Source organism: Hyperolius riggenbachi, chromosome 12, assembly GCF_040937935.1.
Source record: "Hyperolius riggenbachi isolate aHypRig1 chromosome 12, aHypRig1.pri, whole genome shotgun sequence".
NCBI classification, from domain to species: Eukaryota; Metazoa; Chordata; class Amphibia; order Anura; family Hyperoliidae; genus Hyperolius; species Hyperolius riggenbachi.
The window spans coordinates 61,866,328-61,884,704 of record NC_090657.1 but is presented as its reverse complement, the minus strand read 5'-3'; the positions used below and the strand labels follow the sequence as shown (position 1 = coordinate 61,884,704).

At 45.2% G+C, this 18,377-nt stretch overlaps 1 protein-coding gene across 1 annotated transcript in view; it reads left to right on the top strand.

The window, feature by feature from the left end:
- The window catches only part of SLC16A3 (solute carrier family 16 member 3), a 115,992-nt gene extending 101,024 nt beyond the window's left edge, over positions 1-14,968 (top strand). Inside the window, exons 4-5 of the mRNA XM_068262245.1 lie at positions 167-934; positions 13,969-14,968. Of these exons, the coding sequence (XP_068118346.1) occupies positions 167-934; positions 13,969-14,252 (1,052 nt within the window). The 3' untranslated portion in view covers positions 14,253-14,968. The remainder of the gene's footprint in view (positions 1-166; positions 935-13,968) is intronic.
- Positions 14,969-18,377: the final 3,409 nt, after the last annotated feature.

Genomic DNA, 18,377 nt, shown 5'->3' with positions numbered 1-18,377 from the left:
CAGAACAGAGAGAAATGAGTTTCTTCAGCAACCAAATGTGTAATAAAGACTTTTCATTGTGTGCTGTGCAAGAATATGGATCCGTTTAGTAGTAATTGATTACCTAATTGTATCTCCTTACAGTGTGTACTATTTGTAACCTATATCTTTTTCTCTGTTCCAACAGGTTTGGGCCTGGCGTTGAACTTCCAGCCTTCCCTCATTATGTTAAACCGTTACTTTGACAAACGTCGTCCACTGGCTAACGGACTGGCGGCTGCGGGGAGCCCTGTATTCCTCTGTGCCTTGTCCCCCCTCGGGCAGATTCTGCAGTATGAATTTGGCTGGCGTGGGGGCTTCCTTATTCTTGGGGGCCTTCTTCTGAACTGCTGTGCATGTGGTGCTCTGATGAGGCCTCTAGAACCACCGAAGACAGACAAGGAAGAGATCAAAGAAGAAAAAAAGGCTCCACCGAAAAAGCTTCTGGACTTCTCGGTGTTCAAAGATCGGGGCTTTGTCATCTACACCCTTGCTGCTTCCATCATGGTTTTGGGGCTTTTTGTGCCGCCAGTGTTTGTGGTCAGCTATGCAAAGGACATGGGCACGCAAGACACGAAGGCAGCTTTCCTCCTCACCATTCTTGGATTTGTTGATATATTCGCCAGGCCCACCTGTGGCATCATTGCCGGTCTGGAATGGGTCAGACCGCGCTGCGTCTACCTCTTTGGCTTTGCTATGGTCTTCAATGGTTTCACTGACTTGATGGGCTCCATGGCTGATGCATATGGAGGCCTGGTGGTCTTCTGCATCTTTTTTGGAATCTCTTATGGGATGGTTGGTGCTCTACAGTTTGAAGTCCTCATGGCTATTGTCGGAACACAAAAGTTCTCTAGTGCGATTGGACTGGTGCTTCTGGCAGAGGCGGTAGCAGTTCTTATTGGACCTCCTTCAGCAGGTAAACAAGATGCATATTTTTATATTGAGGCAGGCTGATATGGTAAATATTTGTCAAGCAGTAAGCGAATGTCCACTATTCACAGTAATGTACTGAAAACTGGATACCAGATAATAATTTAAATATTTTTTCACTAAAGCAAACCTGTGACATTAGGAAACAGAAAAGTCAGATACTTACCTCAGTAGAGGGAAGCCCCAGATTCTCCATAAGCTTCCCATGTTCTCCTCTGGAAAGTCGTGCCTGTGCTTCTGTCTATAATTGAGCACTGCCGCACTGTGCAAGCACAAGATGAAGAGGTGGTGGCTGTATGCCTTAAAAAGGAAAGACAGAGGGGGACATTTATCAAGATTTTCTGAGACAAAATATTGGTAGGTTTTTAGAAATCCATGCAGAACTGTCTCAGACATCTTAAGAAATCACTTCATAGTGCAGATTCCTTCTTAAACTGTTCTTAAATAGGAGGTGTTAGAAAGGTTTCTCAGACAGTGCAGTGTGTGAGGGAAATTGCTGTTGCTGAGGTAACCAATACATCTGCTGTATTGATTCCAGCAGGCTCTGGTGGACATTTATCAAGACTGTCGGAGACAAATTATTAGTAGGTTTTTAGAAATCCATGCAGAATTGTCTCAGACAGCCTAAGAAATCACTAAAATAGTGCAGATTCCTTCTTAAACTGTTAGGAATAGGAGGAGTTAGGAAGATCTCTCAGGCAATGCAGTGTGTAAGGGAAATTGCTGTTGCTGAGGTTACAAATACATCTGCTGTACTGATTCCAGCAGGCTCTGGAGTAAGGAATTCAGCAGGGGAGGAGCACTTCACAAATCATGCCTAGCCTGCACTGCTGCACAATATGTAGAACTGCTATTAAGCACTTCTTAATCTGCAGCAGTTTAGGGATGGATTTGCACTTTTCTTAACTGCAGTTCTAGAAATCCACGCTAAACTGCCGCTATTAAGTAGGATTTGAGAAGTTTCTTATCATGCAGAACAGTTCCTCTGTTTAGAACAGTTTAAGAAGAAAAAACTGTCGGTAATGCTTTGATAAATCTGGCCCAGAGACAGTAGGAGCCCAAAGAGCGCAATAGGTCACCAAATTGAGAAAAAGGTGACGAAAGAAAAATGATGACAAAGGTAGGTTGCACCAGCAGGTGGAGATGCACAAACCTAACTCCATTCGGGTGTCCAGAAGATATTGGACGCGGTCGCTCTCTTAGGAAAACACACTGGTACTAAGTGTGGCAAAGCCACACAAGGCCAAAAAGACCCATCCAAAGGAGGGTGAGAAGCACAAAGGGGGGGTAAGGGGCACCCTTAGGTGTAAGTAAAATGAAAGGAGTGGTGGCTTACCTCAAAAAGGACAACAATAAAATGTATTATTCACTGGGAACTGTGGGTCTGAGCCCACTTCTTTAGGCCAATTGTAGTGGCAAACGTGTCTTCACAGTAGCACAGAGCTGCTCGGGCTTGGCTTTTTCCGCTGTGCCCGAGCGGCTCCATGCTAATGCACAGTTAGGGCCGGTTCACACGGACGCTTGGCGGCGTCTACCGTCAAGCGTTCGGGACCCATCGGCTAAACTCTCCTATTCAAGTGAATAGGAGCGTTTAGCATTGCGCGGTTACCGTCGATTACAGTCGATTGCATAAACGCGGCGTTCTGATCCCGATTTAACGCATCGTTTTGGCCGTCCCTAGAAGCCGCATGCAACGTCCAGGGACGGCTAGCCGGCGCGGCTTCATGTCCCCCTGTGGGGACGAGAAACGCAGATCGCGACGATCTCTGTACCGCCGCCACCGAACGGGACGTCACAGGACGACGCGACTTCCTGGCCGCCCCAACGCCGCCTGCCGTCCGTGTGAACCGGCCCTACTCTTGTTTACCGACGGTAACATGGCCGGGCGCACATTTGTACAATGGTGTACACCAATATACAAGATACATAATTAGTGACAAAATACAAAAAAATGATACAGAATACAGAACACAAAATACAGAATTGGTAATGACAGTGATGAAAGTAACATGATCAATAAAATGTATAATTATTTCCAAGACACAAAAGGGGAGAGAGCCCTGCCCTTGCAAGCGTACAATCTAAAGGGAATGGGGGGGGGGGGGGGGGAAACAAGAGGAGGGGTAGTATACGATAAAATATATAGAGACAGTGTGTTTTAGGATACCTAGTAGGAGTGCAATTTGGTATTAGGACAAAGGGAAGTGGCCTACGTAGAGTTGAGCCGAAATCTTCGTAATTTCACATTACTATAATTACGCATGCGAAATTTGCGATTACGATGCGAAATTGCGGTATCGTAATTGCCATTAAAATCGTAATTGAAAATACCGTAAGCGTAATTTTCAACGCGTAATTTTGCGTTTCGTTCATGCCGTAATTTCGCATTAAACGCTACCGTAATTTCGCGGTAAACCGTAACGCTCCGTATAATATAAATAGGGCCGCCTACTTTAAGGGTTAATAGCAAAGCCCCCTTAAATGCTAAGAGCCTCAAATTTGGAGAATATATTAAGGAGATCAGGAGGAATAAGAGGAAAATTTTTTTTTTCAAAAAGACCTTATAGTTTTTGAGAAAATCGATGTTAAAGTTTCAAAGTAAAAATGTATACATTTAAAAACCCGCCGACTTTAACGGTTAATAGCAAAGCCTGCTTAAAGTTTAGGAACACCAAATTCCTAGGGTATATTAAGGGGATCAGTGGGAATAAGAGGAAAACATTTTTTTTTTAAAAAGACCTTATAGCTTTTGAGAAAATCGATTTTTAAGTTTCAAGGGCAAAAATGTCTTTTAAATGCGGAAAATGTCAGTTTTTTTTGCACAGGTAACAATAGTGTATTATTTTCATAGATTCCCCCAAGTGGGAAGAGTTTTACTTACTTCGTTCTGAGTGTGGGAAATATAAAAAAACAACGACGTGGGGTCCCCCCTCCCAGACCTTTTTAACCCCTTGTCCCCCATGCAGGCTGGGATAGCCAGAATGCGGAGCACCGGCCGCGTGGGGCTCCGCACCCTGACTATACCAGCCCGCATGGTCCATGGATTGGGGGGTCTCGGAAGGGGAGGGGCAGCCAAGCTTTCCCCTCCCCCTCCAAGCCCTTGTCCAATCCAAGGACAAGGGGCTCTTCTCCACCTCCGATGGGCGGTGGAGGTGGAGGCCGCGATTTCCTGGGGGGGGGGGGGGTTCATGGTGGAATCTGGGAGTAAGGGGTCCCCCAGATGCCCACCCCCCCTCCCAGGAGAAATGAGTATAGAGGTACTTGTACCCCTTACCCATTTCCTTTAAGAGTTAAAAGTAAATAAACACACAAACACTTAGAAAAAGTATTTTAATTGAACAAAAAACATAACCACGAAAAAAGTAAAATTTTACAATGTAAAATGTTTCCTCTTATTTCCACTGATCCCCTTAATATACCCTGGGAATTTGGTGTTCCTAAACTTTAAGCAGGCTTTGCTATTAACCGTTAAAGCCGGCGGGTTTTTAAATGTATACATTTTTACTTTGAAACTTTAACATCGATTTTCTCAAAAACTATAAGGTCTTTTTGAAAAAAAATTTTTCCCTCTTATTCCTTCTGATCTCCTTAATATATTCTCCAAATTTGAGGCTCTTAGCATTTAAGGGGGCTTTGCTATTAACCCTTAAAGTCGGCGGCTACCTAACATTGATCCATGCGTCAACTTTTCCGCTTGGGAGCATGGCCATACGCATTAATTTCGTAATACCCACTGTAATGCGAAAATTACGTGAAAATTACGCTTACGCGAAATTTCGTGAAATCCTTCTTTATTACGATTATGTACTTACGGCCATAATCGTAATTACACTAATTACGCGAAATTTCGCGAAATCGTAATTACGTCATTACGCTCATTTCTAGGCCTACGCATATGCTTGTCGGAACAAATTAGTTTTTAGAGAGCGTTTAAAGGTAATATCTGGATTATCCAGAGGCTTCCTTCTACTGAGGTACCGTAAGTATCTCAATAGTTCACTTTTTTCCCTACAGGTACTACTTTAAAGGGGAACTTCAGCCTAAAATAACATACCATCATTAAGTTACATTAATTATGTTAATTAAAATAGATAGGTAATATAACTTCTTACCCACCCTGTTTTATAACTTCTTACCCACCCTGTTTTAAAAGAACAGGCAAATGTTTGTGATTTCATGGGAGCAGCCATCTTTTTGGTTGAAAGGAGGTGACAGGTAGCATGAGACACAGTTCCAACTGTCCTGTGTCCGGATCACCTCTCTCAGCTGCGTGCGCTAGGCTTCAAATCGCAAATTAAAAAAAATAATAATAATAAATTGCACCAAAACAGCAGAAGGAGAACAACAACAGCATCAGAACATCAGAAATCCCATCATGCTTTGCACAGCACCAGAGGAAAAATGCCCGGGCAGTTTTCTTCTGTGCAGCTAAAAATGTGGCTTGGGTAAGAACAACAAAGTTCTGATGCTGTGAAACTGTTAAAGAAACACCAAGGCCTCGATTCATCATTGTCTTTGCGATAGCTTTTTCCAGTTCGTTAAATTACAGAATTCGAAGTTTATCGATTTCTAGTTGTATTTATCAAGGTTTTTCCGCATTCGGTGTGAATTCGATAACAATGCAGTAACCATTCGGTAATGTGTCGATATTTCCATTTTACAGCGGTAATTTAACACAAGGCCATAAGATTCCCATGGAATTGTGGGTAAAAAGGCAGTCCTTTGAACACCACATAGCAACATTCCGAATAGGGCTTAACACCTGGACCAGGATTCTGGAAGTGGTTGGGACAATCCCACAATTTGATAGGAGCCTTTTCTGAAAAAATGTAGTGCAGCTAGCAATTTAGTTAACCTGGGCACTGCCTGTGTTCTCTTACAAGATGATTCAAGAGAAATGCAGATGTCCTGGTATAGCAAATAAATCCATTCTCTTGCAAATTGATGTAGTTTTAGACCGTATTCTTGCCCTTCTGCCGTTCTGCGCCTTTGAATCACTCTCAGCTGATAAATAACCACTTCCAATGGCTCCATCTTCTCTGTCAGCAATGATCTGACAGGAATAACGACAGAGCAGTGAAGGCGAGAACTAATCCTAAATTTAATGCTAAACCACGCCCACTTTCATTTTCATGAATTGCACTTCTTCTGTTTTACCGCATCATTACCGAATGATTACCGAATGCTCGCTGACAGCTGTAGATAACTTTGATGAATCCTAAAATTGACTTATCGAGTTCGGTATTTACCGAGCTGTCGGTAATTGATTTGATAAGTCTTGATGAATCGAGGCCCAAGTCTTTTCAGTGCTGCGGAGTAGATTTTTAGTCTGGAGGTTCACTTTAAGTAGTATATACAGGTAAGTAAACAGCCAACGTAAGACAAATCCCAGCACCACCACTATCAAAACAAAATATATACAGAGGAAGAAGGGTGCTGGCTGAACAGGTGCTGTATGACACTTCGCTGTGCACTCTGCATTAACCCCTTGGGTGTCCACTAAGGATGAGTGGGCGAAAGCTAAATTCAAGCATTGGTGGATGCAGGTCATGGCAGCGGGGGTTAACTCACCTTGGTCGCCGCCTCTGGCTGCGGAGCTTCACAGCTGGAAGGAGGAAGTATCGGGGGGGGGGGGGGGGCAAAAGGAAGAAGTATCAGGAGGATGTTGAGGAGCATGGAGCGCTGTGGCCTGAGGCAGCAACCAAGGTGAATTTTAAGGACAACTGAAGCGAGAGGGATATGGAGGCTGCCATATTTATTTCCTTTTAAAGAGAACCTGAGGTGGATCTTCGGGGGGCAGATGGGACACAGAGCCATGTTCTCTGCCTAATGATATGGCGCTGTGTCCCCCAACCACCACTGTCTGCCCCCCCCCCCCCCCCCCCCCGAGTTTAGCGATAAGATTTGTCGCTAATACAGAGGTAAACAGGGGAGAGTAATTCCCTGTCTAAAACGCCCGCTAGGAGCGTTCCTACAGGGTTTCCTGAGCTGCCATTGGGCAGCTCTTTCCCCCTGGCCACGCCCCCTGCCGTTCCCCCTCCTCCCTGCACGCTATGAGAGACAACACGGTCTCTCAGCGCAGCGTCATGACCCAGAGGTCACAAAAGTGAAAGTGGCCCATTGCGGCCTATAGGAGCAGCGGTTTTTGTGGCTACCAGATCCGCTCAGCCCTGCATATCAGGTAGCCTACTTTTTTTTTTTTTTTTTTTTTTTTTTTAGCCCACCTCAGGCTCTCTTTAACCTCCTGAGCGGTATGCCCGACATTGTGTCGGGCATACCGCTCACTGGCCTCAGGAGTCCCCATGCTTAATTAAATTGATCAAATGGCTGCAAAACCTTTAGCTAGCACTAGGCTAGCTAGTACAGGTGTCCGGCACCCCCCGATCGCCTGCGATCCCCCCCTTTATACATTACCCAGCCTGGATCCAGCGATCGGCGCAGCCTCCCCGCACAGGTCCGGTCTTCACTATGGGGAGGATCGGGTTTGCGCATGACGTCGGCGACGTCATGTGCGATCCTCCCCATAGTGAACAGTGAACACCGGAGCTGTGCGGGGAGGCTGCGCCGATCGCTGGATCCAGGCTGGGTAATGTATAAAGGGGGGCTCGCAGGCGATCAGGGGGTGGCAGTCACCTGTACTAGCTAGCCTAAAGGTTTTGCAGCTATTTGATCAAATTAATTAATCCTGGGAACACAAAGTAGCAAAACCTCCCGCTGGGCCGATTTGAATAATTTTTTTTAAAAAACACGCAGCAAGCACTTTGCTGGCTGCATGTCCTACCTGATCGCCGCCGATCCGCCGCGATACAGGGGCCCCCTCTCCCGAGACCCCGTGCGATGCCTGGCCAATCAGTTGCAGGCAGCGCTGAGGGGTGGATCGGGACTCCCTATGACGTCACGATGTCGATGACATCACGCCATGGCGACGGGGGAAGCCCTCAAGGAAATCCCGTTCAGAACGGGATTTCCGGATGGGCATAAGCGCCAGCGGCGATCGAAGGACAGGGAGGGACGCCGCAGCAAGGGGGGAATCATGTAGCTAGCGCTAGGTTGCAGGGCCGCAGGAATCAGAACGCCAGGCAGGTTAAGCAATACTAGTTGCCTGGCAGTCCTGCTGATCCTCTGGCAGCCTCCATATTTTCACTTCATTTTTCCTTTAACCCTCCACTGATATGGCCCTGGTCCATCAATGCTCACTTTGTTTCGCCTCTTGTGAAACTGAATTTTGCTTTGCCCACTCATCTATAGTGTCAACCCTTTGATGGTGACACCCGATGTGTGTTGCACTCCTACAGCCACCAGTAGGGGGAGACTTGGGGTCTCTACAGGCTCTGAGCTCAGTTTGCTCATATGAAAGTGCATGTACCGTCTGACCTGTGTCTTTCTTGAGGGTGTCTAAAGGTGCCTATTAACCATTTAAGGACGACGTTAATTGAAATCTATGCCCTGTTTTGATGCTGATCTGGCTGCCAGGGTGTAGATTTCAATTCACTGATGCTGCGCGTTCTCGCCGCTTTTGGCGCTCCCAATGATCTCGCCGCTGTCTCCCCGCCGCAGCTCACTCGCCCTGCCGTCTCTATAGCGGCAGATCCCTGTGAGCAGGTCAGGAGCAGATTTCATTGGCTCCTGACCCTGTCTATGAACGTAAGCAGCTCCCATTGGCTTATATTGATAGGCAGGGCCAGGAGCCAATGAAAGCGCCTCCTGACCGGCTCACAGGAACTCTGCCGTCATAGCGACAGCAGAGTGGGAGGCTTCCCGACGTGCGGGATGGACGGCGCTTGCAGCGAGTATGTGCAGCCATTCGTCGGAATTCCGCTGTAATTAAGTGGTTAATGCTGCAAATTTTAGCAAATGATCAGATTTTCAATAAGATCTTTCAGATGGAAATAAAAAGCCGTATTTAAAGTAAATCTGAAGTGAAAAAAAAAACCAAAAACGATACTTACCTAAGGAGAGGGAAGGCTCTGGGTCCTGAAGAGCCTTTCCATTCTCCTGACGTTCCACTCGCTCCATCGCTGGATCTCTGGTTCAGTGCCGCGGGAGCAGGTAGCTCTGTACTGCACATGCACAAGTGCACGAGAGAGGGTGCTCGCACATGCAAGGCTCCCAAAGACTTCCAAAGCCTCGGGCAGTGGCGGGTAGCAGTCTCAGACTGATCGGTCAGAGACTGCTAATGGGGGAGCCTGCGGGGGAACGCGGTGACCAGGAGAGGAATGGGAAGGCTCTATAGGACACAGAGCCTTCCCTCTCCTTAGGCCTCGTTCAGACTATACACGCTGCCGTGCGCATTTTGGCAGCGCGTATAGTGTGCGACGCGCAAGAATGGTAGAAGGGCATAGACAGCCCTTCTACCGTTCCCATCATATGCGCTGCGTGGCAGAGCGATTGCGCTATCGCGTGCTGCACGCATTTTTGGTAATCGCAGCGCAGATCCCATTTATTGTAATGAATGGGATCTGCAGCGCAGCGAATAGTAGCGCAGATGGCGTGCGATCGGACGCGTTGCGTTCCGATCGCACCTCCATCTCCGCTAAATGATGTGAATGAGGCCTTAGGCGAGTATCTGTTTTTCTGTTTTTGTTTTTATTTTTGCTTCAGACTCCCTTTAGGCTGCTGTCACAGTGGGACGTTACAGGCGCACGTTAGAGCAGCCTGTAACGCAGCCCAACTCACAGTAATGAAAAATCAATGGGCTGTTCACAGTGCCCACGTTGCATCACAGTGTAACGCTGGACGTTCAAAGAAAGTGCAGCATGCTGTGAGTTTAGGGTTTCCAGGTCGGCTGATGGAGAAAACCGGACAGGGGGTGGAGTTAGGGGCGGAGTCAGAAGCGCACTTTTATGTAGAGTGGGGCTAAGCAATGGGCTTTTTAAAAAATGTTTTTTACAGTATTTATATCGCACTGACATCTTCTGCAGCACATTACAGGGTACATAGCCATGTCACTAACTGTCCTCACCAGTACATGCACATAATAAGAGACCACTTTTCACCAGTAAATGCACATAATAAGAGACCACTTTTCACCAGTAAATGCACATAATAAGAGACAGAGCAGAAAACTATTACAAAACTGGAAAACTATGCAAATAATGTAATGCATTTATGGCGTTTTTGCACAGTGAAGTGGTCGATTTCTTGCGGGAAGTTTTAAAAAAAAAAAAATTTTTCCCACCAAAATTTTTTATTGAGAACAATAAAGTGGACATACATAGGCATAAAGTTAAAATATAAATCTGCGCATACATGTATGTACACATTTTGAGCAAATATAACAGTATAACAGTATAAATTGCGTTGTACAATAGTATGAATTCAAGTGTAAAGTATAGTAAGCAGCGGGCTCAGGCGAGATTGAATGAGATTGAAAGTCACGCCTGGACTATACGGAGGGGAGATAGAGCGGAGCCAATGCACACAAAGAGCGGAAATACAACCAGAGAATTATGGGTCACTCACTCACCATATCTCCAGACTCCTGACCTTACCTTGCTTCCTTCGCAGATGCAGAATCGCATTGCAAATGACGTGAGTGACGCACGTCATGCGTGCGTTGGCAACGCAGCGTTGGCGTTGCCGTAGCAACGTCGGGAAGCGCGGGCTCGGGGGCGGTACCTAAGCTGGCGTAACTTACGCCGCATAAGCTGGCTGGCTGTGCCTTTGACTGACAGCCAGGCAGCGAATCAGCGGTCGCGCAGCGCTGGCGGACGGGTGGTGGCAAAAGGCATAAAACCGGACATCTTAATTGTCCGGTTTAACATGCCTTTTTGGACAGGACACAGCGGCCAAAAACCGGACTGTCCGGTCTAAAACCGGACACCTGGCAACCCTATGTGAGTTATAGGTGGTTTTAGCTGTGTTAGACTGTTTGCACATGCTCAGTAAGGGAAGAGTCCGCTATTGTTCCTAGCCACATGGCTAATTAATGTTCACTGCACTGAAGTGTTGTCCAGATCATGAACAATTCGGATCTTTGATCCGGATCTTTTTGTGAGTCAAATCGTCCGGATCACCACAATGAAGGATTCGGTTCACAGTGGATGTCTGGAAGAGACAGGAACTGCAGCTTCTGTGCACAAGCACAATCTTCCTGCTGCATCTCTCCCTTCCCCATTAACACCCTCATGTGCCCTCATTCTCCTGCACCTCTCACTCTGCTGCACCCCTGCTTCCCTAGTAAAATGATTCAAAGATTCGGTTCAAAGATCCGGATCTTTTTAATGATCCGATTCGAATCATCCGAATCATTGAAAAGATCCGGACTTCCCGGGATAGCACCAAGAGCCTCATAACGCAGCTCAATCTGACGTCCAACTTCAACACCACCATGTGTTGCGTTAGGCCGGTTACACATTACAACGCGTGCAGGAGAACGCGTATTTGTGATCGTATCTATGAAAGAATCTGCGATGCAGATCAACCATGTTTTTTAGGATGCAATCATTAAGGAGCAGTTACGCTCGCCAGCTTTTTTGTTTTCATACAATACGATCGGAACAATTTGCTTATTATTATTGAATAGGAACGTTCACTAAAAATTGTACCATTAATAGGCACCTTAAAGTGGACCTGAACTCTTGCACGGGATACAAGGAAAACAGAAATGCACCCTGTGTGTTTTTAGAGAGAACAGCCTGTCTAATTCTCCCTCGGCTGCAAGTAATCACAGACTCAGCTGTGTCGGCACAGAAATTCGGCAGTTCTTACCAGACACAGCTAATATGTAAACACTGACCTCAGGAAGTGAAAAAGCAGAATCGCTCTGCAAATGCGCTTTAGAAAAAAACCGCAACGCCCAAACGAAGGGGGGGGGGGGGTAGAAATCGCCCATAAAATTGAAAATCGCTGCCGCCAGCGATTTCGATTTTAGATGTGAACAAACCTTTAGAGCAAAAAGAAAGTTCTCAGTCCAGGTCCACTTTAGAGTAAACCTGTAATTTGAAGTGGGGGGGGGGGGGGGGAGCAAGATTCCAATACTAACCTCTGTAGAGGGAAGCCCCTGGTTCCTCCAGCGGCTTCCTGCATCGTCCTTGACACCACCGATCCAGTGCTGGACCCTTTTTAAGCTTGCGGCAGCAATCACTTCTGTGAACGAGAGTAGCCCCACTTGTGCCTGTGCAGTAGTACGGAGTCGCTTGGGTACAGAGAAAAAAAACAAGCTCAATCAGCTCTATGCTACTGCATAGGCGCGAGGTGTCCTGCACATGTGCAGTGTGGCCACGCTCATTCATGGACGGGAGCGTGGGCCGTGCACACACTTCTATAAGTCCTTGTCAAAGAGGCTCAGGGAGACCCAGCACTGAATCAGTGGAGGCAAGGGGGCGGGACTTCTCTTTACTTAGGTAAGTACCCATTCAGTGAACTATTCTTCCCTTCAGGTTCACTTTAAACCTGGGCATATATTATACAATTTTTTCAAATGAATAAAGGTGACCGTACATCTAGCGATGGTGAGCAGATTCAGCCAAGAGACAGAGCTCTCTGTAATCGAATCTGATCGGAGTGAGATCTGTTGCCTGCCCATACACTGCAGATTGATTACCGATCAATTTCATACTGAAATTGATCCACGATCGGCCTTGCGACACCGCATCCGGCGCCCTGACACTTCGTCCATACATGTGCCCCACGTGGTTGCCGTAGTAACGTGGGCATGTGTGACGTTACAAACACGCCCACGTTTACACCGGTAACAACGTGGGGCGTGTGTGGCTGAAGAAGGGATCCCAGAGCCAGTGGCAGATGTGGACAGGTAATGTATAGCACACTGGGAACCAGGAGGGGCTCATTGACCATTAGCGGAGGGACAGCGTCAGGGGTTTCGCGGCGCGTCCCAATATCACTCGCAGTTTCCACTGCGCACCTGATTGACCATGAAGGTCGACATCTTACAGTATGTCCGACTGATTTATGCGATCAATTTCGGCCCAAAATTGGTTGCATTGTCGATCGGGCATGCACTTGGCGGTACCAATTTTAATTTGATTATAATAATCGAGTCAGGTGGTCGATCGGCTGCCAAGTTGTATGTATGGCCACCTTTAGACTAGTGTGTTGTGTGCAGGAGCGACACACAAGCGAGGCCCCCATTGTGATGCAGTGAGCCGTATAGAGCTTATGTCCACAGCAGGCTCTCCTGAGATCTGATCTCCAGTTGGAACAGAGGGTCAGCGATCAATATCTACATATCAATCATTAACCACATCTGGCTAGCGTATGCCTGAGATAAAGGTTCCCATACACTACACAGGATACTTTGGTGACATGAAACTGCCAGGAACCACTGACCATCTGCTGCACAAATAATCCGTGGACTGAAAGCCTGCTCTGCTAGGATGGACTCTTTTGTCTCCATACCGGTCGGTCTGGCAGTAAGCGTAGACATTCCAATGAGTGCTGCACCTGCAAACTGCCAGTTAAAGGTTGTTGAATAAAAGAAATGCCCTGCTCAGCGTCTGCCACTGTGGGTTAGTTTGCAAACGGCAGGTGCTTGCCAGCTCAACAGGCGCAAAACGTTTTCAACTCTACTCTGTGGGCAGCATGGTGGCATAGCGGTTAGCACTCTCGCCTTGCAGAGCTGGGTCCCCAGTTCAAATCCCAGCGAGGGCACATAGTTTGTATGTTCTCCCCATGTCTGTGTGGGTTTCCTCCGGGCACTCTGATTTCCTCTCACATCCTAAAAACATATAGATAAATTAATTGGCTTCCCCCTAAAAACTGTGTCACTAAAAACTGTGTCAGTGAGGGTCACACTGTTGTCACTTCCTGTCTGAGCCAGGACTATCAGCCACTTACATTCCTGATATGTAACTCTTTCAGACAGAGAAAGAAAAAGAGGGAACACAGCATAGTTATTTGTGTGCTAGGCACTGTACATACTTATGTCTATCTCATCATGTCACTTTGGGTATCCTTTAACTTTCTTATTATCGCTCGTCTTTTTTGAAATACTGCAATAAACTGAACAAAAAAAATAAAAAATCCCGCTGACCACCAGTTTGTATTCATGTTTTGTAGGTAAACTTTTGGACTACACAAACCGATACATGTTCGTGTTCATCGTTGCGGGCGTGGAAGTCGTGACTTCGGCTCTGGTCCTCACCTGCGGCAACTTCTTCTGCATCAAGAAGAGGCCAGAGGAGGCCCACCCCAAAGAAGAAGTGGCGGAAATTGGCGACATCGAGAAAACCGCAGACAAGTTGGCAGACGGCGAGAAGGCGGAGCCAGCGGAGGCGGAGCGGTTTTTAAAAGAGGAGGAAAAGAACGGCGAGGTGGTGACGAATCCGGAGACCTGCGTCTGATTGGAGGAACGAGACATTTCATCGAATTTTATCTGTAGGGTTAGCGTTAGGGCTGTGCCAATCTACGACCACCATCCATTTATCCAGGAATCGCGTTTATACGCATATTACGGAAGACGCAACAGGCTCTGCCTTAGGGCTCGTTTCCACTGTAGCGGTGCGGAATCGCCTGGATTCCACCGCAGAAGAAATCGCATGCGGCTGCGTTTCCGCATGCGGATTTACCCGCGATTTCGCATGCGATTTCGCATGGCAAGGAGCCAGGCGAATTTAACCATGTCACTGCCTGTGTAAAGCTCCATTGCTTTACATGCGAAATCGCATGCGAAATCGCGGGGAAATCCGCATGACAAAGCCGCATGCGATTTCCCTATTGAATGCATTAGCGGCGATTCGCCTGCATTCCTGCCGCACGCGAAATCTGACGACCCTGTCTTGCAGATTTTTCCCGCACGCCAAAACGCACCCGCACGACGCACAAGTGGAAACAATCCCATCCACTTGTATTGCCTATGCGAATCCGCATGCAGTGCCTGCATGCGGATTCGCTATAGTGGAAATGAGCCCTCAGTCTAAAGTATATAGAATGGTCCTATACTTGTAAATGGTTGTGTTCTTGTTAACGGTATATCCGCCCATCACGCTTGTTTGGGTGCACATGTTTTTAGATTGAGTTTTTTTTTTATTGTATTTTTTAAAAGGAGTGTTTTATTGTACTTTCTTACAGTCCTGATTGTTATTTATCAATTTTATTTATGGAAGTTCTTTATAAACTTTTTTTTTGTTTCCTTTTGGTTGTATTGCACTTGGAAAGCAAGTAAATTATATGAACATATAAACATATAATTTTTTAAACAAAGCAAGGTTTGTAGAGTCACTCGTTTTAGGCAGCGCCCCTCTAGCCGGAACCTTTACGGTGTGGGTACGCCACAGAGGGTTTACGCAAGTCACGCATCAGGATGGGTAATTGGGGGCTACCAAATGTCCAGTACCTGTACAGGCCCATCTGTATCCTTTCCCCAAAAAGGGTGTTTATTCCAAATTAGGAAACGGCGCTGGAAATTTTGGTGCACCATGTGCTGCCATAGGCCGTAATGTGAATTACGGCTATAGCGCGGCTCAGACAGTAATTTGGGTGTCGTCAAAAGACGGAGCCCTAATTACTTAAAAAACGGTGTAATTTAGCCGCCAGCAGCAGCTGGCAGCCGAATTGCGTCTTTCCCAAAGTCCATGGCGGCCTGAAGGGGGAATTTTAACGACGCAGGGAATTTTGCAGGAGCAGGGTGAGCAGTTTTTCAGCTTCACCCTGCGCCCAAATTTCCCACCACCGTTTTTGCGTGTAAGCAATATGGGAACCTTCTTAGTATAAGCAGTGTTCAGCTGCTGCTCCAAAGACCCCCCCCCCCTCCCCTTGTAGTCTCTGGGCTGCAACACTTGAAAATAGGGGACATAGTGGTTGGACTTGTATATCTGAGACATAATGGTTGCATTTGTGGTATGGGGGAGGGTTATAATAACTACTTGTTATATTGGGGACAGAATGGCTGCTCTTGTATTATGGGGTGGGGACCATTGCTGCACTTGTTGTAGGGGTGCCATAATGGTTGCATTTGTATTATGGGGCTCGTAATAGCTGCACTGGTTATAATTATTATTATTGATTTATAAAGCGCTAACATATTCCGCGGCGCTGTACAAAGTAAGAAACAAACATGGGGTGAATTATACAGCCAATGGTGTACACCAATATACAAGGTACATAATTAGTGACTAAATACCAAAAAATTATACAACATACAGAATACAAAATACAGAAGTGGTAATGACAGTGATAAAATTAACATGATGAATAAAATGTATAATGATTACCAAGACACAAAAAGGGGAGAGAGCCAACATAATGGCTGCACTTAATAGAGGAAATATAATTATATCAGTAGTTATATGGGTGACAGAATGGCTGCACTTGTTATAGAGAAAATATAATGACAGCTGTTATATGGGTGACACAATGACTGAACTTGTTACAGAGGAAATATAATTATGACAGTTGTTATATGGGTGACATAATGGCTGCACTTGTAATAGAGGAAATATCATTCTGGCAATTGTCTATATGAGTGACACAATGACTGAATTTGTTAGAGGAAATATCATTTTGGCAATTATTATATGAGTGACAATGGCTGCACTTATTATAGAGGTAATAGAATTATAACAGTTGTTTTATATGGGCGACATAATGGCTGCACTTGTTATAGAGAAAATATATGGATAGTTGTTATATGGATGACACAATGACTGAATTTATTATTGAGGAAATATAATTCTGGCATTTGTTCTATGGGTGATATGACAGCACTTATTATAAAGGAAATATAATGACAGTTGTTATATGGGCGATATGACAGTACTTGATTTAGAGGAAATATAATAATGACAGTTGTTTTATGGGTTACACAATGGCTGCACTTGTTATAGAGGAAATATAATTGTGTCAGTTATATGGGCGACACAATGACTGAGTTTGTTATAGATGAAATATAATTACGGCACTTTATATATGGGTAACAGAGTGACTGTACTTGTTATAGAGGAAATATAACTTTAGCACTTGTTACAGTGGGATGCGAAAGTTTGGGCAACTTTGTTAATTGTCATGATTTTCCTGTATAAATCATTGGTTGTTACGATTAAAAAATATCAGTTAAATATATCATATAGGAGACACACACAGTGATATTTGAGAAGTGAAATGAAGTTTATTGGATTTACAGAAAGTGCACAATAATTGTTTAAACATAATTAGGCAGGTGCATAAATTTGGGCATTACAAAAAAATAAATTAAATCAGTATTTAGTAGATCCTCCTTTTGCAGAAATTACAGCCTCTAAACGCTTCCTGTAGGTTCCAATGAGAGTCTGGATTCTGATTGAAGGTATTTTGGACCATTCCGCTTTACAAAACATCTGTAATTAATAGTTATGCCCAAATAACTCAATTTTAGTTTCATCAGTCAATAGCACCTTCTTCCAAAATGAAGCTGGCTTGTCCAAATGTGCTTTAGCATACCTCAAGCGGCTCTGTTTGTGCTGTGGGTAGAGAAAAGGCCTCCTCTGCATCACTCTCGCATACAGCATCTCCTTGCGTAAAGTGCACTGAATGGTTAAATGATGCACAGTGACTCCATCTGCAGCAAGATGATGCTGTAGGTTTTTGGTGCTGGTCTGTGGGTTGACTCTGACTGTTCTCACCATTGGTTGCTTCTGGTCTGCCACTTCGAGCCTTAACTTGAACTGAGCCTTTGGTCTTCCATTTCCTCAATATATTCCTAACTGTGGAAACAGACAGCTGAAATCTCTGAGACAGCTTTCTGTATACTTCCCCTAAACCATGATGGTGAACAATCTTTGTCTTCAGGTCATTTGAGAGTTGTTTTGAGACCCCCATGTTGCTACTCTTCAAAGAAAATTAAAAGAGGAGGGAAACCTACAATTCACCCCCTTAAATACTCTCTCATATTTGGATTCACCTGATTCACTGAGCTTACCAAGCCAATTTGAGTTCCAAAAATTAGTTCTAAAGTATGTAGTGCCCAAATGTATGAATCTGCCTAATTTTGTTTAAACAATTATTGCGCACTTTCTGTAAATCCAATAAATTTAATTTCACTTCTCAAATATCACTGTGTGTGCCTCCTATATGATATAATTAACTGATGTCTTTTATCGTAAAAACCAAACGATTTATACAGGAAAATAATGACGATTAACAAGGTTGCCCAAACTTAATGGCTGCACTTGTTAAAGAAGAAATAGAATTATGGAATTTTTATATAAGCAACAGAATAACTGCACTTATTACAGATGATGTAGAATTATCACACTTGTTATAAGGGTGACTTATGGCTGCACTTAGTGTTAGTGGTTGTACTGGTATATTGTGTGTGTGTTGGGGGTGGGGGGAAAAGGGGCATGATAGGTGCACGATATTTGGGGGCCATACTGGCTGCACAAGTTATAGCAGATATAGTAAAAATTGCACATTTATCCACGGGGTCATAATGGCGGCATTTAAAGTGTAATATTAAATTTGTGTGTTTTGATAGGTCATTACTGAGGATA